Raw genomic sequence first — 24,598 nt, forward strand, 5'->3', positions numbered from 1 at the left:
CCTATGTGGCATGTGGTTGTTGGATACATTTTGCAGATCTTAACCTCTGTTGAATTTTGTTATTGGATACATATAGCATTGTGACATGTTTATCCTATATTAAGACAGGAGCATGGCTCAGCAGATCAATGATCAATTAAAACAATGAGAAAGTTGTACAGGGAAAAGGAGAAGATATGAAATTTTTTTTTTATCCTTATTATTATACTAACCATATGTTTTTTACAAATGATCGTTTGTATAGTGTCAAACTAAAAAAAAATATTTTTAATTAAAAGTAATTAAAAGGTTTATCATGAGTAGATGCGCAATACAGCCTAACTTCATATATTTGGTGTCATTACCGGCAATTGGTTGTGATAGAGTACAATATTGCTTAGACTTGGGAATTTATACAATCATTGAGAAATAAATGCATACATAAATCAAGAAACGTAAAGCATGAATAGCAACATAGATGAAAGAGAACACAATTATGATTGTGTATACATAAAAAATGGCGTGTATGAGGATTGAGATCCCACTGGTGTACAAGAAATTGAAAATTTCTCTAAAATTTGCAGATGATTTATTTGTTGGGTGATTTATTGCATTTGTTAGGTGGTTAATTGCAGAATGTCGACGCCGAGAAGCAGCAGCGCCCCTACCTCTCAAACCTCGACGGGTATTTGATGGGTAGCGGATGGCAGATATCCGACGGATAGCAGATTGGTGGATACCCTACGGGTGGCGGGTATCCGCGGGTCATGGGTATGGGTGACAAATAGTAGTGCACAAGAATTTGAAAATTTCTCTAAAATTTGCTACAGTTTCGTGGTGATTTATTTGTTGGGTGGTTGATTGCAGGATGTCGACGCAGAGAAGCAGCAGTGCCCCTACCTTTCATACCTCAGCGGGTATCCAACGAGTAGTGGGTGACGGGTATCTGACGGGTAGCGGGTGGTGGGTACCCAACGGGTGGCGGATATCCGCGGGTCGCGGGTATGGATGGCAAATAGTAGTGGGTGACAAATAATTTTTTCGAATATATGTTTCCATAAGCCATGTTAGGGATGAAAGTCCTCTTTAATTTATTTTTTTATTTTAGTTTGATATGTAACGTCGACCTATGTCATGTTAACACTTATTTTATTGAATAATATTTATTATTTATAAATATATTATGAAAGGGATGTAGACTTTTTAATTTATAATTTATAACATCAAATAATTCCCGTCGAATTTCGACGGGTTACACACTAGTTTTTTTTGTATTTCTGAAGTTGTCTTTTTTTCGACGAAAAAGATGACATTATTAAAAACAAATGCATGGAATATGAAGCCCAAATATAGCAATAGAAAAATTACAAGCACTTCTAGCTTAATTGTTTATCTTCAGATTTTCTAAAATTGCCTTAAAATTCCTAATATCGGCTTCATTCTATTCCACTCTCTCAACATCAATTTCTTTAAATCCTACACCAAAAAGAATTTTATCGTATATATTACTCCCTCCGTCCCACTATATCTGAGACTCTTTCTATTTTGGGTGTCCCACTGTAAGTGAGACTCTTTCCTTTTTTCGTAAATTTTTTTGGCTTTAAACACCTTTTCACTTTTTCACCTACACACAAAATATACCTTTCTTAATTCTCGTGCAAAAAAAAAGGTCTCACTTACCATGGGACGGAGAAAGTAAATTCTATTAAGACACGAATGAATGAATCTATTTCACATCTCCAAATAATTAGGACTTCTTTGAGATCCTTCTTCTTCTTTTTTTTAACCTTTGGATTTATGCTATGTGTTTTTCATGGGATCCTATCGCCATCACTTGAAGTACTATAGCTGTCAATCACGTACTGCTCGTGCCATATGGCGTGATTCTATTATTTGATATTTATATTTTTTTTATCCTACATTTAAATTTCTAACATTCCAAAATCCAAAGTGACAGTGACACAGAAGTATTCTTTGAATAATAGAAAAATGTGTGCAGCAAGAATTTGATTGAACATCTTGTTTGAGTTGTTTTTAATTTTAACAATTAATCTGCTTAATAATAAAATCTTGATAAATTATGTGTATCAGTACCGCACACATGAAAATCGACTCTAATTAAGGTCCCACTTGAATATTCCACATGTATATATGTATGAAAACATGCATCCGTTTAGAAAACACAAAGTAAGAAATTAATGGAGACTTTTTGGTTTTCCTTTGCTCTTCTGATCTTGTTGCTAAATAGCATTACGCTTTGCTTGGGGTCAGCAATCTTAAATTCTGTGACAGACAAAGATGCCCTTCTTTCCTTCAAAAACTCCATCATATCCGACCCCGACGCTATCTTGAGCACCAATTGGTCGAAAAATACATCAGTTTGTAATTGGATTGGCGTGACGTGCGGCCTCAAGCACCGCCGCGTCACTGCCCTCAATCTCTCTGGATACGACCTTGCCGGAAGTGTTGCTCCACATCTCGGAAACTTATCGTTTCTGAGATATTTGGACGTGGGTTCCAACAGGTTGAGAGGGATCTTACCATTTGAGCTCTCTAAACTGCGGCGTTTGAAGGTGATGAATGTGGGAGGGAATTCATTCACCGGAGAAATACCAACATGGTTGGGCAGTTTGCCTCAACTGGAGCAACTCTATCTCTGCAACAACACATTCTTAGGTACAATTCCTGCGTCTTTGTTCAACAATTCCAAGCTGCAGGTCTTACATGTGAGTTTCAATTTATTGGGTGGGAATATTCCAAAGGAGATTGGTAATAGCTCTTCCCTCAAGGCAGTGAGGATAAGCTACAACCATTTGAGTGGGAATATTCCACACCAGATTGGAAATCTTTCATCCCTCCAAATATTATACTTGAACCATAATAAGTTGAGTGGGTCAATACCATATGGTATATTCAATGTGTCTTCCATGATGGAAATTAAAATTAGGAATAATAGCCTATCAGGTGGGCTCCCAAGAGACATGTGTAATAATCTCCCAAATATGGAAGTACTTGCGGTTTCCAGCAACCAACTTTCTGGGGAGATTCCACAAAACATATGGAAATGCAGAGGCCTTCAGCTCCTTCAATTATCCATCAATCATTTCCATGGAAAAATCCCAAGTGAAATTGGGAGTTTGAGCATGCTTAGAGAGTTGTACCTGGGCCTAAACAATTTCCAAGGTATAAATATTCACTTTTCACTTCTATATTTTTAATATATCTTATGGCTGATATTTATCTGAAGGGGGAAATTTGTACTCGAGTTCGAATCCTGAAGGGAGCTATATATATATATAGGGAGCGCTCCAATGAGACCTATCTTTAGTGAGATCTTAGACACGATCTCATGCGTTTATTTTATCAATCATATGGCTGATATTGTACCTAAAGAGCGAATTTTTTATTAGGGTTCGAATCCTGGAGGGAGCCAAATATTCTACATTTCGTTATTAATCGGTATATATTGTCTTGTTCATTAGTATATATGTCTTATTTATTGTACTTAGCATCTCACAAAAAATAAGGGTCTCATTGGAGCGCACCCATATATATATATATATATATATATATATATATATATATATATATGGTGTGGTTATAATGAGAACCACACTTATCGTGAGAACATAAGAACCATTAAAATCAATGCATCTGCTATATAAATTAATGCATTCGCTATTAAATTTAATGCATCCGAAAATAACAAAAATTTTGCTCCCTTCAGGATTCGAACCCAGGATCTGCATTCATCCACCAAGATGATGCATCCACCGTAGATCTTGATGATCGAATGGCTTAAAATGGTTCTCCGTTCTAATTTTATTTAGTGGTTCTTATTTGAACATCTCCCTATATATATATATATATATATATATATATATATATAGGGAAGGACTACCGTGAAAACACTTTTTAAAATAAAAATAAAAACGTTTTTCAATGGTACAAATTTTATGTAGAACACGTATGAATTTATCCAACAGGGTTACGAATTGTGAAAAATAAATTTTTGCTACCTTTGGGATTCGAACTCAGAACCACGAATTCATCCAACAGGGTTACGAATCAACTGTAGATCTTGATGATCTAAGGACTGAAAATTGTTTATATTTTATATTTTAAGAAGTATTTTTATTTTAGCACTTCCCTATATATATATATAAGAGATCAATAGAGAATGTCAAATGTAGAGAGAATGGAGAAATGTCGGTACAAAATAAGTCAAATAACTTTTACGAATACACCAACAATTTAATATATTATAGTAAAGGGCCCAATTTTATTGTTTTGCACATGGCTTTATTTTTGTTTCGCACATCGATCGGAATTATTAGTCGTAGAATTTTGGTTATATGTTGCTTCAGGAGGAGTTCCCCCAGAAATAGGGAATCTTTCACGACTACAAATATTAGACATTTCAAGTGCCTCTCTAGCTGGAAATATTTCATCTTCCATTTTCAACATGTCTTATTTGACATCCTTGGGCTTCCACAACAACAGCCTATCGGGTAATTATCTCAACATAAGTACTAGAACAAAGTTTAATTAGTTACATTCCTACCTGCATCTATCTATATACTTTGTTATATATATAAAAAAAAACAATGTATGTTTCACTACAAAAAAAAAAATGTTTCTATTAGTGACATGAGGCTTAGTAGCTAATATTTGTATCATAAAAATTAGGTGCATTCGTGTCACACTCTAATTTTCACTTATACATTTCTACTCTTTATCTTTTCTGTTTTTCTCTTTATTTATTACTTAATTATGAACAGTTTTTGTAATTAAGAACTAATTAATGATACTTAAGTATGAACAGTTTTTATATATATGTGTATGATAATTAATCTCTCAATTTTCAGACTCACTAATTAATCTCTCAATTATCAGGCTCACTCCCAAGTGATATGTGTGATAATCTCCCAAATATTGAAGCACTTAATCTTTGGGGGAACCAACTTTCTGGGGAGATTCCACTAAATATATGGAAATGCAAACACCTTCAGATCATGGTATTATCCAGAAATCATTTCAGTGGAAATATCCCAAGTGAAATTGGGAGTTTGAGCATGCTTAGAGAGTTGTACCTGGATGTAAATGATTTCCAAGGTATACACACATCACTTTGTACGTCTATCTCCGATATTTTAGCATTGTTTGCAAAGATATCAAACTTGCTTATATTAAAACATGCAAGTATTATTTTTTACTTTTTATTTGGGATCAAACTGATCGTGATTTATGAAATGCATGCCAACATGAAAACACTTAATCTCTCTCGGAACCTACTTGAAGGGAAAATTCCACCAAATATATGGAAATGCAAACATCTTGAGATATTGGATTTAGACTACAACAATCTCAGTGGCAGCGTCCCACGTGAAATGGGAAATTTCAGCATGCTTAGAGAGTTGTACTTTGGGTATAACCATTTCACAGGTATATATACTACTCCTTCCGATCCCTCCCCTATATTTATACATATAGTATTTCTTTTTTGGTACGTACCTCAAATTTATGCATACTCTATTTTCACAAATTTATCCTTGTAACTTACATTATTTATCCACAATTTATTTAATAATACCCTTAATGTGGGACCATTTTTTCACTGTCAATATTCTAAACATTTTTTATTAAAACACGTGTCGTAATTAACTATTCATATTTTATAAGTGACAGAGGGAGCATGATTTATGATTTCGTCACATTGTTTATTCAACCTGTGCATTGACGCTAAATTAGATTTCATAGCAGTCAACATCTCTTTTTTTCTGCAACTATATATGCACTATTAACATTTTGTTACAATGACTAAAATTCTTTAGCAAATATATCCCGTTAAAGAAAAAATACTATATTGGAACATCTTTTAAACTGACATAATATCTGCAATTGTGTTTGTGAATTACAGGAGTTCTATTTAAATTGAGTTAATTGGTTGTATAAATTTATAAACTATTAGTGTTTTTTTTTTTTTTTGTATTTTTTCATACTTTACAAAATTGGTTAATAAATATACTAACTTTGATGATTGTTGAATTTACCTAAAATCAAGATTTCGGCCAACTCGAAATTGGCATGGTATTGAAATTTATAAGGGCTAGGGTTTCTAAAATTTCTAAAGCCAGTCAATTTCGTGCTAAATGAAATCTTGATTTTGGAACTGATGCCTCGAGTGAGTATGTACTGGTGTATGAGGAGAACATCAGTTAGCAACTTTTCCTTTCTTGGAGATAGAACTTGTAAGTTTGTATAATAGCGGACTTTTTAGGTGATTTAAGATTAGCACACTAGTCGTGAGCTGACTTAATCCAAATAATGTTTTTATCATAAAAGAGTACTTAAACAGTAAGATTAATTATTTTTAGTGAGAAATGAGAATAATGAATAAATTAATAAAATTAATGAATAAGGCAATGCAACACATTAACTAAATACGACTCTTCATGTGTTACAATATGATTTATTGCATTTATTTGTTATTCTCTTTTTTCACAATCCAGTCATTTCCATTTCTCACCACATTATTTAGTCATTTTTACTGAATCATTTGTCTATATATATGCACGGCAGGTCAATTACCACAAGAGATTGGTACTCTACCAATGCTTGAGATTTTTGATGTGTTCAACAATTCCTTATATGGCTCCATCCCAGATTCCATATTCAACATTTCAACCTTGAAGATATTAGAATTTTCATTCAATGAGTTTTCAGGTACTCTTCCTGCAGACATAGGCCGTTCACTTGTGAATCTTGAATTGCTTCTTTTGAGTAACAACAAACTCAATGGCCCAATTCCAATCTCTATAGCCAATGCTTCTAAACTTACCAACTTGGAAATAAGCAAGAACTCATTTAGTGGTTCCATACCAAACTTTGGTAACTTGAAACTCCTACAAGTTCTTAACCTTAAAGGAAACAATATGAGTGGAGCCGAATCCCCAACTCAGGAATTGACATTTCTCTCTTCATTATCTAATTGTACAAATTTGGAGCATTTGGTTGTATCAGATAATCCATTGAATGGTGTCCTACCAGCTTCAATTGGGAACTTTTCTTCTTCTCTTGAGACCATTTGGGCATCAAACTGCAACATCATGGGTGTCATTCCTTCTGAAATTGGAAACTTAAGCAGTTTGTTAGAGTTATATTTGTATGAGAATCATCTGATCAGTGGACCCATTCCACCAACAATTGGGAATCTAAAGCAACTCCAAAGATTAGATCTTAGTGGCAATAAATTGGTAGGGTCTATCCCTAATGATTTTTGTCGAATGAATCATTTGGGGGTGTTAAGCCTTGCATGTAATAAGCTCGTAGGTCCAATACCTGAATGCTTGGGTGAAGTCAAATCCTTGAGAGAGATCTACTTAGGCTCCAACCAATTGAATTCCACTATCCCTCCCAACTTCTGGACTCTTACATACCTTCTAGTTTTGAACTTGTCCTCCAATTCATTCAATGGCCGATTGTCATCTGAGCTTGGAAAGTTTAAGGTAAGCATCTCTTTAGATTTGTCATCTAATCAATTTTCAGGCGTTATTCCCAGCTTAATTGATGGTTGCCAATCATTAGAATTTTTGAACTTATCAAATAATTTGTTTGCCGGATCCATTCCTCAATCCTTGGGAAAGGTTAAAGGTTTGATAACATTGGATTTATCTTACAATAATCTTTCCGGATCCATACCCAAGTCCTTAGAAGACCTCCACTTCCTTGACAATTTTAATGTTTCCAACAACAAATTGGAGGGGGAAATTCCAGATGGGGGTTGTTTTTGTAACTTCACTGCTCAATCTTTTTCCCACAACTTAGCTCTTTGTGGTTCAGGAACATTTCAAGTTCCACCCTGCCTAGAAAATCATCATAGACCAAGGTTAACGAAATTCATGGTGTTCTCAGTGATTTTAGCTGTCATTGTGGTGATTGTCATGCTCGTGCTCACAAGGATTCGTAAACAGAAAAAAGTAGCACTCGTCCCTTATATTTCACCACCAGTTACTGAATGCAGAAGAATTTCTTACATTGAATTGGAACGAGGAACAAGTTGTTTTAGTGAGACCAACCTACTTGGAAGAGGGAGTTTTAGTTCTGTGTTCGAAGCAACACTTTTTGATGGGTTAAAAGTTGCAGTAAAAGTGTTCAACTTGCAATTACAAGGAGCAGCAAGGAGTTTTGATGTTGAAACGACTATATTGAGCAACATTCGACACAGAAACTTAGTTCGAGTTATTGGATGTTGTAGTAATACAGAGTTTAAAGCATTGATTCTCACATACATGGCAAATGGGAGCTTAGATAAATGGGTACATTCCAACATGTGTCATCTGGATCTTATACAAAGACTAAAGATAGTGATAGATGTTGCATTAGCCTTGGAATATCTTCATCATGGCCATACTTTCCCAGTTGTTCATTGTGATGTAAAGCCAAGTAATGTGTTGCTTGATCAAGACATGGTTGCTCATCTTGCTGATTTTGGTATTGCAAAACTTTTCGATCAAGGGGAAACTGTCATTCAAACACAAACATTGGCAACAATTGGTTATGCTGCACCAGGTGATGAATCATTTTCCATCATATTATTTTCCTAAAGTTTTCAATATTTGTATCTAATACTGACAAAATGATGAACTAATATATATCGTACAAAATTAGAGTTTGGAATGGATGGGAAAGTGTCGACAAATGGGGATGTATACAGTTTTGGGATACTGTTGCTGGAGATGTTCACAGGAAAGAAGCCAACAAATGCTATATTCAATGAAGAAAAGAGTTTAAAAGAGTGGGTAAGTGAAGCATTAACAGAGCAAAATGCAGCAATTGAAATTGTGGCACCTACGTTGTTATCAAGGGAAGAAGATCCACATTTCTCTGCAAAAGAGCAATGCGTCTTGTCAATATTTGAATTGGCAATGAAGTGTTTAGCTGTTTCAGCGGATGAAAGAATCAACATGAATGAAGCCGCGGCTACTCTGCACAAGATCTATGCAACATTGCTATCAGCTATAGAAAGGTGTCGTCCATGATATGCTTTCTCTATTAGTATAGATTCACAATAATGGAATTTGATGTTTGTTTCATAGCATCCATTCTGAAAGTTTTCTGTTGCAAAACTTATCAGTGTAAAGATGTATTGATATATTGGATAAGTATGATTGTAATAGCCCGGCTCCAGACTTTTCTAGCGTGTTTTGTATCCTCACTCGCGCGCTTGATGTGTGTATTTTAGTTACTTAGTTAGTGTGTGTTTTGCTATGATTTTATATGATTTTACATAATTTGTGGTATTTTGGATGTAGGAATTGAGCGAAATTTGGAGATGATCTTGTGGATAGAAGAAATCGGAAGAAGTTGAGTTTTGGATGAAGTTCGTGGGCTTTTGAAGAGAGGATTAGAGATTGAGCTTAGATTAATTATTATACATTTATTTAGCCCAAAACTCTTATTTAATTAAATTTTAAGGCTTTGTTTGTAAGGCCCGAGAAGCCCATGCTTGGGTAATGAACGGCTACTAGGGATTTTTAATCTCTAATGTTTGTTTTAGTTTGGACAGCCGCAAACTAGGAGTATTATAAATAGGTTAGTTTAAGTTTTCTTTAGGGACACTTTTTGATACTTATATATTTCCTAGGCATAGATAGTATTTGAATTAGGTCATCTTCCTTTTCCATATGATTCAGCCGCATGTTTAGTTAATTAGGAGTAGTTGACTTTCTTGGATATACTTTTATTCCCATGCAATTCATTCTGCACGTTTTTTAGCATTAGAATCTCTTTGTTTTATTTTTTTACTTTGTTACTTGATATTGGCGGCTGGAATCGATTTTTGGAGCAGACGAGTTTTATTGTTATTTCAAGTGGTGACTTTATTGCTTTCAATTTAATTTGTTCGATTATTCTTATGTTTATTTTTATTTATTTGATTGTTCTTATTTTAAGTATGAGTAACTAAATTTTTAATTCGACGAGAATAATGAAGCACTAATTTATTAATCTGTGAGATCTAATTGAGCATAAAATTGGTTCCTATTGATTTCGATTTATTCCTAGGGTTTAAAGATAATTCTGATTTTATTTAAGTCTGGCCAACTTAGGTTTAATTGGATTACAGTCAATTAGCACCTTCAATCCGTAATTGTTGGAATTGGGCTGATTAGTGATAAAACTACCGTGTTCGTAGTAGGAATAAATTGGTCTATTAATTATTACTAGCGTATCTAGGATAATTGATATAAATTGGGTTCCTTCGTCTTAATGCTATTAGAATATTAAATCTAAGACTGGTGTATCCAGCTAGGTTATATTTTAATAAGGGAAATAAGCAGGTCTGGCGTCTCCAGCTGTTTATCGACACAGTAAGTAGGAATTGGGGTACGTCCATTGCGTTTCACGGTATCCTATAACTGGTTGGTTGATAGGGATTAATTAATCTTTGCGTCGATGATCAGAGCTTTGAATTAGTGTGGATTTATTTGAGCCGAATTACCTTTTTATTGATTTATTTCAAGAATAGTTTTTATTTGATTTATTGCATTCTTAGTTAATTATAATATTTTTCTCAATTTAAGGCGTGGTGGCATCACCGATTTTATAGATTTAGGGAATTGAATGGTTTTATCCGCTCTCTGTGGGATCGACCCTGCTTATCACGATACTAATTTATTTTGATAATTCTGCAGGAATTATTTGGTGGTATACGACGTCCACCAACGCTCCCTGAGAAAATTCTCAGAGGGTCACCCATCCTGAAATTGCTTCAATCCAACCACGTTTAATCTTGGAGTTTCTTTCACATGGGCACCAGAAAATAAGATGCATCTTGTTGATATGAGTAGCACCTATCAAATCCTTTAAGTTCTCCTCGAATATGCAGTCTCATACCTACATATTCTCATAATCCCTCTCATTCGGGTGTGTTTCAGTTCATCCCTGCGCCCCTCCGCTTGGAAGTCTTAATCGGAGCCGCTCCTTATCTGTGCATCTTTACACCGGCGATCACTCCATACTTCGTCCTGGGCGTCACAGTATCAATTTTATCCGCCCAAGTTTTTGCATTTCTCATCTTATAATATATCTATTGAATATGTCAAATTATTGGGCTGGCTGTTTGGATAAAGAAGTGGGCTTTCTAAAAATTTTCAACCCAACTAAAGTCCAAACACTAAAAATTATCATGTAAGACTCAAACAGTTTTTGTATCAAGACGCTTGAAAAGAAAATTCGCATAGGAAATAAATTCCATAATCACACATTGATTTTTGAATTAATAAGCAAATCAAGAAATATTCGATTTGCTCGAAACTTTAATAATTTGTACTGCCTCCGACCCATGAAGCATGATACAGTTCTTTTCGGCACGTGAATTAAGAAATTGGTATTTTGTGTATTAAGTGTGGTAGGTGAAAAAGTGAAAATGTGAATAAAGGGTAATTTTTTGCCATTTAGAAACAGGTCAAGCTTCGTGGGACAAACCAAAAAGGAAACTGTGTCATGTTTCGTGGGACAAAGAAAATATTTTCTTGTAAAATCTTGATAAAATCTTTCGTTTGAATTAAAAATACTTTTCTAAAATTTTTCTCTTGGCAAGAATCGATTTAAAATAATATTCTAAATTCAAATATTCTCATGTAATCCTATTAGGAAAAGTAGGGGTGTTACAATGATGAAGGTTGCAATTCATAGAAATATACAAATATCTTTTTTTAACTTTGATATTTAGCAGTAAAAAGTTGGTCATATTTTATTTCATTTGTTAATTTGATGAAAATAAATACTCCGGTTGAAAAGTAGGGGAGTAACAGATTGTATATAGAGTTAATATATGAGAGTACCAACTTTTTTTTTAGTAAAATTAAAATTTACCAACTTAAATAAAAACTTAGAAAAATATTCACATTTTGCAAAAAAAAAACCCCATTTTTTGTGTTAAATGACTAAACTACCCTTAAGATTAAAATTTAAAATAAATAAATAAATAAAAAATCACTACCCCTGCCCTGCCCACCCCACCGCGACCCCCCTCTCTCCCAAGCCAAAAAAAAAATTTACTCTCCCTGCCCTGGTCTACCCCCTAGACCCCCGACCCCACCTACACCCACCCACCCACCCCCCTACCAAAAAAATAAATAAATTTTTTTACTCTCCCTGCCTGTTCTACCCCCCCAGACCCCACCTACCCCACCCCCCACCCCCGCCACCCGCAAGCCAAATTTTTTTTTACTCCCTTCCTGCCCCTGACCCCACCCCCTCCCCCGACCACCCACCCCAAGCCAATTTTTTTTTTTTACTTCTCCTCCCCATGCCCGATCCCCCACCCCAAAGCCAATTTTTTTTTGTGAATTCAAACTTTAAAACTACTTGAATTCACATGCAATCAAAATAAATTCCGATTGTGAATTAAATTATGGTTGTGAATTCGACTGTTTAGGGTTTAGGGTTGTGAATTAAATTTTGATTGTGAATTCGACTGTTTTGGGTTTAAGATTTAGAGTGAGTTTAGGGTTGTGAATTAAATTTTGGTTGTGAATTTAACTTTTTGTGAATTCACAACCAAAAAAATCTTGTTGTGAATTCAACTGGTTGTGAATTTACAACAAAAAAAGCTCGAATTCACAACTTGTGAATTCACAACAAAAAAATTCCTGTTGTGAATTAAATTTTGGTTGTGAATTCGATTGGTTGTGAATTCACAACCAAAAAATTCTGATTGTGAATTAAATTTTGGTTGTGAATTCTACTGGTTGTGAAATTACAACAAAAAAAACTCAAATTCACAACTAGTTGTTTTGGTTGTGAATTCGAGAATTCACAACTTAATATTCTTGAATTCATAATCAGATATATGAATTCAAAACTAAAACTAGAATTCATAACCAATTCAATGAATTCACAACTGAATTGATAGTGTTCGTTGTGAATTTGAGTTTTTTTTTTCTAGTTTTAAAACTCGATTTCATAACCAGTTTGATAAATTCACGACTGAATTGCTAGTGTTAGTTGTGAATTCGAGTTTTAAATCTTGAATCCACAATCAACTCTATTGCTAGTTGTGAATTCAAATAGTCGCGAATTTGAATTTTAAGACTTGATTTTTTTTTCGGGGGGAGGGCAAGGCAGGGGTTGGGTAAAAAAAAAAATTGGCTTGAGGGTGGGTAGTTCGGGGGGGTGGGGCAGGGCAGGGGAATAGTAAAAAAATGGCTTGGGGTGGGTGGTCGGGGGTGGGGGTGGGGGTGGGGTCGGGGGTAGATAGGGCAGTGGGAGGAAAAAAAATTTGGGGGGGGAGGGGGGTGGGTGGGGTCGAGGTTCTGGGGGGTAGACCAGGGCAGGGGAGTAAAAAAAAATTGGTGGGGGGGGGAGGAGTAGGTGGGGTCGAGGGTCTGGGGGTAGAACAGGGCAGGGGGAATATTTTTTTTATGGCTTGGGGTGGGTGGTTGGGGGGTGGGGGGTGTATGGGGGTGCTATTGCAGGGGGAGTAAAAAGAAAAAAAAATGTTGGCTTGGGGGTGTTGGGGGGGAGGGCCGCAGGGGGGTAATTTTTTTTTAAAATTTAAGGCTAAAGGATAAAATGGTAAGTGTGGGTATTTTTTAAAATTTTTATTTTAATGGGTAATTTTTAAATTTTACTAAAAGAAATTGGCTATTTTCAAAATCCACTCTTGTATATATTAGGACTATTCAAAATTAATAGACAAAAAATTATTACCTAATTACTTATGTGAACTCACATAGTAATATTAGTATTATTTTCACACAAAAATAGTTCTATTTTTTGTTGTAATACTTGGTTTACTATCTCATTTTCATGTTTAAAATGAAACATTACTAACAAGTATAGAGATATACTCTCTCCGTCCCACTTCAATTGTCACACTTGTCTTTTTTGTTTGTCCCACTTTAATACACTTTCCTAAAATAGTACGTGGTTCCTACTTTCTCTACTCACATAAAATAAGTGGATCCTACCTACTTTACACTCTTAGCCATTTATTCTTAATTTTCGTACCCAACTCAAAAGTGCCAATTGAAGTGGGACAGAGGGAGTATATATCAAGTGTAGTAAAGCACACTATTTGTTAAGGAACTAGAATATTACTTACGACGAGCATTGTAGCACACTATTTGAAAATTGTTTCCTGTAGTTATAGAGAGTTTAAAGCACTGATTTTGACTTGCATTGCGACGCTTGTTTTGTTATCGAGTGAAGATCGACATTACTCTGCCAAGGAGCAATGTGTCACTACAAAAAAATGCCTAATTTTCGGCCAAAATTATCACCATTCAAATGCACTCATAGCTCTATGAAAATTATGTGTATACTTTATGAAAAATACATATATAGAGCCAATAATTGAGGATCAATTCATATATTGATACTTTGATTTATCCAACTTAATTTTTTTTTCGGCATTAGGGGGAGATATGAATGATGAATTGTACAATGCCGTAAATTTCTCGTTGGATTAATTATGTTAGATTCATGCATTAATGAACTAGAAGTTCAACAAGTTATTATTGACTACCAAAGGAGTGAAATCTCATATACATGTCATATTGCACCACAAATAATTGAAGTCCACGAAAGACAAAATTGATTTAATTCTTATTAACGCCAGAAGCGTAAACGACCTATTAGTGCCCAAGATAAAGTATCTGCGGATTACAAAATTAAATAAAGAACTCAAATCATTCTGAAACCTCATGAAGAGGATCGTCCTGAAGATGATAATCCCAATATATTTTGCACGTGCACTAAATTATCGTAATATTGGGATTATTAAACAACTCGACCAGATATTATGGGAAATGGTGAAGATTTGGTTTTACTAAAGTTGCCATGAACTTTGTGAATATGTGAGAATCATAATAGAAAAATCATAGTTGTCGACAATACTTTTGCCTCAACAAATTGCTAGATTATTTGGATCCAAAATAAATTATATTAGTGTGCTAGAAGCACTGAAAAACATAGAAGTAAGCAATGAGGCACAACCGAACTTTTTAAATGAAAATAATTAAGCGAAGTTAGTAGCTCAAGGAATTGAGATTCTCATATACATTCTCATGTTATAGATGGCATTATGTTTCGTTATTTATATAACATTTTATGGTAGTAATAATTGATATAAATATCAAATTTATGGACGTTATGGCTGTATTATTATATAGGTCTTTAAAATATAAATATATATGTGAAAGTCCGTAAATAACTAAGTGAATTCTTCATGAAGAAATAATATTTATGAGTACTCAAAACTTGAGGAAGTTAACTTATGTTTAAAGATGAGTTTTGAAAAACTAAGTATTATCTTGAGCCGAAGATCGAGAATCTCCCCGATGGTTTATTTCAAACCAATCGACTATATTTTATATATATTAGTCGACCTATCCAAATAAGATTTTAAATAATATCACATCCTTTTAGCTATCAAATGATTATTCTATCACTTGAAGTTGATAAAGACTCACCTAGACCAAAAGAAATTAACGAAATTATTTAGGACCCGAAGTTCCTTACTTGTGTGCTATTGAAGCACTACTTTTATCATGCATGATATACAATTCGAAGTTGACTTGCTAGCAAGATTTAATGTTTCTCCAAGAAGGAGAATTTTAAATGATACTAACCATATTATTGGTTATATTCAAAGCATATTACGATTGGTCTATGTTATGAAAGAAATCAAAATTCAAAATTGGTGGTTGACCGTTGATGTTGATAATTTATTTAATTCCGAAAATTACATTAAAAACTTTCAAGATTGTTATATTGAGGGGGAGAAGGATGTTTTAAATAGTTTCGAAAATTAGACTTTGAAGACTAATGGCCCTGAAGGCCAAATGGTAGTACTCTTTTTCTTTACTAAGTATTTTCCTGTGAGATTTTCTTAGTTAAGGTTTTTAACGAGGCAATTAGTGTAATATATGAGTAAATATATGTCTTATACTTTTTTCCTCTACCAAATTTTTCCCATAGGGTTTTTACGGAGAGGTTTTTAACGAGACATGAACATCTAGACTCTAACATCAAATGAGGAGTTTCTTTGGCGTCAAATTGCATGCAACTCAAAGGATACATGAAGATTCGATCAAGCGATAATATGACGGACTTATTCACAAAGGCGTTACCAACATCGACTTTTAGAAAGTTAGTACACAAGATTGGCATGCATCGACTCAAAGATATACAATGATCATTTCAGGGGAGCAGCTGTACTCTTTTTCCTTAGATTAGGTTTTTGTTCCATTGAATTTTTCTTAGTAAGGTTTTAATGAGGCATCATATTTTTAGGGTTAGTCATTTAAGGGGGAGTGTTGTAAATATATATAATATATATATTTTCCTACTTAATGACCTAACCCTAAACCCTAACCCTAGCTTTGTATCTCCTATAAATAGAGGCATTTAGTCTTCATAATAATATACTCCTGCAAATTTATTCTCTTTATTCTTTACGCTGTCTACGCTATTATCTTTTCTTCTCCTCTTTTCTCTATTTTCAACGAAGGGCCTATTTTTAAATTTAAACACAGGTACGTCCCTGTTTAATAGGACACAGATGATATTTTTGTGATAAGTTAGATATCATTTTGATATTATCATTAAATTGAGATTTTTTTTTAGAATTAGCTAAGGATAGGACCAAAAGTGACCTTTAGCCTATATATAATTGTACTCGTAACTTGCTATGTTAAAAAATAAGCGAACAAAATGGGTATAGATTTGATAATTACTTTTGTCAAATTTCCAATCCCAAAATCAACTGTTCATAAAATTCCTTCAATTAGATGGAATGAATTAATTTGTTAGGATCGAATCATCACTTAAATAGCTCTATGCAGTGGGGCTTTTCGTCTGTCGGCGACTAGCTTACGCGAATGCTTCGCTCTTGCGCTAATTTCCAAAATGGTGTCGAAGCTTCTGATTGCGGTGGTTTTTATGGTCATTTTGATGGCAGAAGGAGTGAAGTCATGGACCGGCGAAATCCACGGCAGAGTGGTATGCGACGTGTGCGCCGACTCCTCCATCGGCCCCGAAGATCACGTTTTAGCAGGCAAGCCCCAATTGCCAATTTCAGATTTATTCTTCTACTTTGAATTTTGAATGTTTCATTTTCCCTGTTTATTTAGGTATTTAATGGTGATTGAATTTTTCGGCGAGCTAACTATATAATGTTGTTAGTTGATTGGATGAGAAAAAATCAGAATATGTTTTTAATTAGGTTTCCCTAGAGTTACAATTATTGTGATTGTGATACTATGATCTGGTTTTTCGTGTGAGATAATACGATGTGATTCTCGGTATTTTGTGAGAATGATTTGTTGATAGCTCGGATGTATAGTTGCTGAAGTTACTTTGTTAATGACTGTTCTTAATACTAATCTCAAAGATTTGGAATGAACTATTGTATATTAGTGACTTGTGTTAGTGCTAATTATCAGAAATTTGAGGTCATGATCTAATGATGATTCATTTATCTTCACTTCAAATGTGCTTCCCTTGGAATATTGATGGAGTTACATTTCGCCCTTTCTACGTGCTATTGTGAAAACGAGTCCATCATCGTCTAGTTTAATACGTAGTGTGACTATTTATGAGGCCATGTTAGGGTTGCGCACTTGAGGAGCGTTTGATTTGATGGATGAGATAGATAAGAATCAAGCAAAACTAGCTTAAATGATAAAAAATAATCAAGGGCCTTGGAATATCATAAAGTTTCAATCCATCTAAGTTAACAAGGGATTAGCCTTATTATTTTTATCTATCAAGGCTAATTCTCAAAAGTAAACGCCCCTGAGTGATATGAATCATATGATTGATTGATAAAACATAGAATTGAATATCTGAAGGATAAGATGGTTATACAAGTTCAAAATTAATCAACCCTTCAAAGTAAATGGTAGATTAGCTTGGCTTATTTTTATCCGTCTATCTTATCACTCAAAGTAAACGCCCCTGAAGGATTAGCTTAGATATATAAAAATAGTACTATATGTTAATCCATTGTTTACTGAGAGTCTGAGATAGATTGAAACTTTGGGATATCCCAAGGCCCTTCATAAATCCTATAATTTGAACTACTTGTGCTTGATTCATATCCCATTAAAAGGGTGGGATTGGAGAAATCATAGTAATGAGGATGAAAATACTTAATCATGTATCTTATCAATCATGAAAAGTAAATGCCCCCTTAGAAGTTTGCTTCTGTTGAATCTGCAATTGTTAGATTGACATGATAAGTTCATGATTCTCATTTTATCCATGTTAAACAAATCCCAAGTTTGTCTCAAGTAACTGCCTATCAATCATGTTTGTTGAGATCTTTCATGAAGGATTGCTTTGTCTCAAGTTTCATTAAAAATAGCAGGAGAAGGAACAAAATGCTAATAGTATATTGTTGGTTTTTCATGGGAAGCGGAATTGTGTACCAGTTAGGTAGCTGAACACATGATGGTGTCATCAACTCATCATAATAAGTTTTCTCTAGAAGAGAGAATGTCGGTTTCTACTGGGAAGGAATTTAAGGGTTTGAATCATTCCCGCCCCCTACTATCCATCTGTCAAAGAATTTGAACTGTCGAACAATAGGGGGCAAAATGAGGATATGATTGCTTCTTCACTCTTCTATGGAAAATACATTGGTTCCAAGATAGACTTGTTCTATAAGGATAGAATGCTCTATGCCTACCAGAATTATGTTTAACTTGGCTTGGACAATTTATTTCAATCTGCTCGTACTTCTTTCATTGCTTACCAAGTTGAATCAACAACCTGGTAGAGCTTAAGATGAATTGCATTGCTCTCTTTTACTTTCTAATATAGGATGTTTAACCTTGTTTGTTTCCATCTGCCCGGTTAGCATTCAACGGAAAAGCAAATCTTTAGGTCGTGTTATCCTGAGTTTTCCATGTGCAGGTGCTGAGGTGGCAGTGCTCTGCATAACAAAGTCTGGGGAAGTCCTGAACTACCAGGCATTCGCAAATGCAAATGGGATGTACACGGTGGCTGAGACGATGCCAGAGAGTGAGCGTTGGGATGCCTGTCTGGCAAGGCCGATCAGCAGCTTCCACAGCCACTGCACGCATCTGGGAGATGGAAGCGTGGGCGTGAAGTTCAGTTACGACCACCCCTCTGGCTATTCTCACGCCGTGAGACCCTTCGTTTATCGTCCTGTCAAAGCTCCTGTATACTGCATTTAGGAATGGGGCATTATGCAAGAAAGATGGTATGGGAGTTGTATGTATATGTATGGAATATAATTATATAGATATATAACCACATGCCAAACTGTGATTTTCACAACCAAGACTGAATGTTTGAGCGCAATTTTACTGGCCAATTTATCTGCTTGTTGGTTTATGCTGCTTCATCTATGAACCAATAATGTTCACAATTTATTGCATTTATCTTGCTACAAGTAATTAACACAAAAAACATTGTACGAGTTTTGAATTAACTTTGTTAAGGTTGAAGTTTGTAATAATATTTGAAAAAAAAATTTAGCAACATTGCACTATAAATTTCTCTCCTCTATTAACTCTGTTTATAAATAAAAATGTTTTTTATAACATATCCGCAATATAAGATGTACTAATGATTTTGGGATGAACAATGATTATATGAAACGAAATGATATACTGAGTAATTTGCACTAGTTAGAATATTAAAGCAAACTAAAGGTTTTTGTTTTGCGTATTATTCGAAGACTTTCTTAGTTACTCCCGTCGTCCATTCACAAAGAAACTTATTATTATATTTTTATATTATACTTCACCACTTATAATACCTCATTTACTCTTATTTTTTACATTTTCACCACTTTCAATATTAATTATAACATTTTTTCATCACTCTTAATACACGCAACAACTTTATCTTAAAACTCGTTTCACCCCCTCTTATGAAGTTTTATCATGGACGGATGGAGTAGATCATAAAACTTAATAAAACAAATCTATGTGATGTATTATTATTACTATTCAAGGATGCATCCTGTATGATTGATTAGTTTGAGAAATTTTTATTTGTACAAACAACCTTATAGTTGGGCTCATTTTGCAGGCTAACCAGGCCTCAATAGTCATTCGTCCCACACTACAAAGGCCCAGCCTACTGACCAGTGTAGCCACTGCTAGTCCTTTTTTTTTATATATAAATTAACAGTATTAAATAAAGAAACTAAAAGACCGCGCCACAGGAGACTCGAATTTAAGACATTTAGTCTTGGACATTAACCCTTTACGACTTGACCAACACGCGCACACAATTATTAGGGTGTGTTATCCATGCTTGCAAATGATGTGATTAATTAAATTAAGATAAATATCCTCTATAAATAGTATAAAAAATATGAAATTAATTTTTTATTAAGTATTTGATAGGTAAGATATATAAAATTCTAAGTTAAGTATTATATTGATAAAAAAAAGGTATAACCATAGATTAAATGAATAAATTACAATTTTAATCTTATATAAATTCAATAAATAAACTTTAAAAAAAATAATTACTCATGCCTAGCCAGCCAACTTCGATACCATAATTATACATTAAAACTTAAATAATGTTTTTTTTTTAATATAAATTGAACTGGATCGGTTTAATTAGCTTTTGTGCAATCCTATAAGGTACTAGATAAAATTGTGAATTGAAAGTTGATACTGTCTCATATAAAATGAGGAATACCAAAGAGTTACTGATCTCGTGAGGGTGGGGTATATTACGGTATGATTTTTATTTTTGGATCCCAGCATTTGTACCAATTAGCCAGCTAAAATTCGAAATAGAAGCCCAACATCTCATATGTTATTTTATTCTATTTTACTTTTAAACTTTAGGGACCAGCATCTCATATGTTGATAGTGTAATGTTTGGAATCTGAATCAGGCATCATAAATAATTATCAATCAAATATAGTACAAATAATTTATAGTTGAGTCAAAACAAGAAACGGCTTTAGGGTTGTAAAGTTTACAAAATTCAAACTAGCATGTAAAATGACTGCTCTAATTTGTCGTTATTTCATTATCCAAGGAGATGCCAACGAATTTAATAACTGTTACTGTTGTCTTGTTTTCAAACTAAAAGCAGCTTTTACATTTTTTTATTAGCTTTTATATTATTTGAATATGAGTTTTTTATAATTATAATTCACGCGCACCTATTCATGCACGTAGAATCATTCGGACTTTCGATATAGTAGAGGAAAAACATCTTAGTTTGTAATGAAAAATTATTATCTATTAAAAAAACATGTAAAAGTTACAGAGAGAAAGTTATATTACGAATGAAAAAGAAGATTATTTAGTAAAAACATATTTACCTGAACTTTCATTGTATCCCATTCAGTCTCTTGTTCATATTTTGAACATATTGCTTATTTTTGTAGAATATATATTCCCTTTGTCCCATTAAATATGAAACGAGCTCATAATTTTTCAAGAGTTAAATATTATCTTTTGTGGAAATGAACTATTTTTAGTGAGACGATTCAAAAGCGAATCATGTTTGGAGGGATGAAAAGAGTAATATTCAAATCATGGTATCATTTTTTTAATAAATTAATAATATTAAATAAAGAAATTTAAAGACCGCATCACGATGGACTCGACCTCAAGATCTTCGACCTTAGTCATTAATTATTTTATCACTTGATCAACGCAAGTACAATCGTAGTATCATTTTTGGACGCATGCATATAGACTATATAGCAAATGAAGCGTTTCTATAAAAACTTGAACAGCATGAAAGCTTCCAATAGCAATGTAAAAAATTACTATAAAAGTGCAAAACAAACCTTCAATCTTTAAGGGTAAAGCCTCCAAATTTACCATTATTCAGTCTCGATTGCATCAATATATTTTAGTCAATTAGTAAGATGTATTTATTTTTATTTTTCCAGAAATGGTAATTTTTAAAAATAGAAATATAAAATGGTGATTCGAGTTTGACTTCGTTAAATGCCTTTGTTCCACAAAAAATATAGCAATGTGTTGATTTTTATTTTCTTTATTCCCATATACTTAGATTCCACTAATTAAATACCTAATTTATCTTGTAGAAAGAAGTCTTCCTATTATATAATATAAGCAACACTAGCGTCAAACCCGTCGAAATTTGACGGGAATCATTTTATGTCATCATTTATAATTATTTTATGTTATTTTTATTACTATAGCATATGAAATAGTTTATATATAAATTATTTCTTTAATTAACTTGATATGATCAAATTAAATTAGTAATACAATATTTGAAATAATATTAATCTTAATCACTTTCGCCAATTAAATGTACGTTGTGATAATAGAAATACATTTTTATATAAATATCCATTTGATGAAGTTTATTAAAAGTCGATGTGGGATTTAAGATTTTAAAAGAAAAAAAAATATGTAAATTTAAAGTGTACGATTGATGTGTCGCATCTGCTGTTAATCGTATATCGATAATATTTACTCTTTTCGTCCCTCAAACATTTTTTTTTTCTATTTTGGTTCGTCCCCAAAACATCTTCCTAACCTATTTTTGGAAACAATTTCACTAATTATTATTCTTACAATTTCACTTTTTGTGGGACTCGTTCTCCACTTTCACTAACTATCACTCTTATAATTTCACTTTTTGTGGGACTCATTCTCAACTTATCAAATACATAACTAACTTTTATTAAAATCTGTGTCATCCTCTCTTAGGAATATGTTTGGGGGACGGAGGAGTATTAAGTTTGTTCAAATTCTTTAAATTTGACGGATAAAAAATAATTTAACTAAACATATGTCATATGAGTATCATCTCATATGGACCTAATAAGATCAGATAATCATATGAAGCTCTAAAGACCACATATGACATTTGAACGTCAAAATTTTGAAAACCATATTCTTTGGAGTTTGAAATACTGTTGGAAATGTGGTTTTGACCATAATCTGAAATTAATTATTTAATTAAATATTTATTTTATTTAATTGAAATAATTATTGGATGTTAATCTACGTCTTGAGTAGATGAATGTGATATACTTGAAGTCTCAAAATCGATTTCTGGTGAGTGAGATATTGTATGTCGAAGTTTGGATGTTGAGTAGGGGAATGACACTTGGAAGTGTTCCCACGTTGGACGCCGCCGCCGCCGCCGGACGAGCGGGTTGAGTACGGGCCGAGGCCAAAGACTTGGGTCTTGACAAGTGGTACTTTAGGTGGTGCATAAGTCCAAACTATATAGTTTTGGATAAAAAATACTTTGGGCTATGTCTTCTCATCTTAGTTGGCCCAACTGAGATTATTTCAAGCCCAACCACCAAAGCCCATTAGGTCAGCCCAAAGCAGATCAGTTCGCCCAGCTGTAGCAGTTTCGAAACTGCACTATCTTTGAATTGATGCAAAGTCAATTTGTAACTTACAATTCAAATGGATTTAAATTGTGTAACATCCATAATAGCTCCTTGTTGTTTATTGTGCTTTAATCCTCCATATGTATGAGAGTTGCCTATAAATAGGCGTCTAGAGCATAGCATTCCACATGTGAAAATTCTGCAATTTTACTCTCATTCTTTGCATAAAACGCTCAGTTCTTGATCCTATTCCGTTCGCCAGAGCTCGTCGGATTGTGGTGCTACATTCTACAAGACGTCGCCATTTTACCTTTGGGGAAGATTCGCCAACACCGAAAGCACTACCGGGGCGATAATCTTCTTGCAGGAAGAGTTTCATCTCGACTCGACGTTCTTTCTTGTTCGCTTGTTTTCTGTCCAGATCCAGCGCGCGGAGCAGAGCCAGAGCAGAGCTGACCTCCAGAGCAGAGCTGACCTCCACAGCAGAGCCGACTTCCAGAGCAGAGCTGACCGCCAGAGCCAGAGCTGACTTCCAGAGCAGAGCTGAACTCCAGAGTCAGAGCTGACTTCCAGAGCCAGAGCAGAGCAGCGAGTCCAGAGCAGACCTGTTCGACAGAGCCAGAGCAACGAGCCCTGTTACTTACAAATACCACATCTGAATTTTGAGCATCACCTTGTATGGAGCTTGAAGATTATAACTTACTTGTGAGTATCATTTTATCTAGAATTTGTGAAACTATAATTAAGTTATGAGAATAATCTCGTCTCAAACTTTAAACAACATCGTCAAATTTGAAATCATATATATATATAGTTAATTATTTAAGTAAATACATCTATATATAAATGTATAAACATATTAATTTGTGAGTATGATGTGATGAACTTAAATTAATATTATATAATAAAATAAAATACAAATATAAATCTTTTTTAGATATGGAAATTGATTAAAAATTTAGAAAAAAAATAAGAATGAATGAAAATTGAAGAAAATTAAAATAGAGTGATTATACGGCGCCACATAGGATATGATTTATTTTGCTATTATATATATATAGATAGATTGGGCATAGGCATGTATTTTATTTATTTATAACATTTAGTTGAAGAATATCTTTTCTGGAAAATGAATTGACATTTGAAGTTGGCATGAGGTTGGGAGGGATTTCAGGCGTTTGAAAACAGACGAATTGATCCTCGAAGTGCTAATGTGTTTTAATTTGGCTGGGTTTCGATAATCAAATGGATATGTAGGATTTATAATTAAATGGA

At 33.9% G+C, this 24,598-nt stretch overlaps 2 protein-coding genes across 4 annotated transcripts; both read left to right on the plus strand.

Moving 5' to 3' along the window:
* The first annotated feature begins 1,783 nt into the window (after positions 1-1,783).
* On the plus strand, positions 1,784-9,519 carry LOC131002661 (putative receptor-like protein kinase At3g47110). Of its 3 annotated transcripts, none has more exons than XM_057929131.1 (7): positions 1,784-3,162; positions 4,347-4,490; positions 4,876-5,094; positions 5,281-5,424; positions 6,562-8,550; positions 8,650-9,007; positions 9,294-9,519. In XM_057929131.1, the coding sequence occupies exons 1-7, from the start codon at positions 2,178-2,180 to the stop codon at positions 9,298-9,300; spliced, it is 3,846 nt and encodes a 1,281-aa protein (XP_057785114.1). In that variant the 5' UTR covers positions 1,784-2,177; the 3' UTR covers positions 9,301-9,519. The 3 variants fall into 3 exon arrangements, with proteins under 3 accessions (XP_057785114.1, XP_057785113.1, XP_057785115.1); XM_057929132.1 differs by lacking the exon at positions 9,294-9,519 and having other exon boundaries at positions 2,242-2,655; positions 2,936-3,162; positions 8,650-9,234; XM_057929130.1 differs by lacking the exon at positions 9,294-9,519 and having other exon boundaries at positions 8,650-9,234.
* Positions 9,520-16,678: 7,159 nt separating this feature from the next.
* On the plus strand, positions 16,679-19,350 carry LOC131002652 (uncharacterized). Its single transcript, XM_057929124.1, has 2 exons — positions 16,679-17,044; positions 18,907-19,350. The coding sequence occupies exons 1-2, from the start codon at positions 16,897-16,899 to the stop codon at positions 19,188-19,190; spliced, it is 432 nt and encodes a 143-aa protein (XP_057785107.1). The 5' UTR covers positions 16,679-16,896; the 3' UTR covers positions 19,191-19,350.
* Positions 19,351-24,598: the final 5,248 nt, after the last annotated feature.

Source organism: Salvia miltiorrhiza, unplaced genomic scaffold (genome assembly GCF_028751815.1).
Source record: "Salvia miltiorrhiza cultivar Shanhuang (shh) unplaced genomic scaffold, IMPLAD_Smil_shh fragScaff_scaffold_173, whole genome shotgun sequence".
NCBI lineage: Eukaryota > Viridiplantae > Streptophyta > Magnoliopsida > Lamiales > Lamiaceae > Salvia > Salvia miltiorrhiza.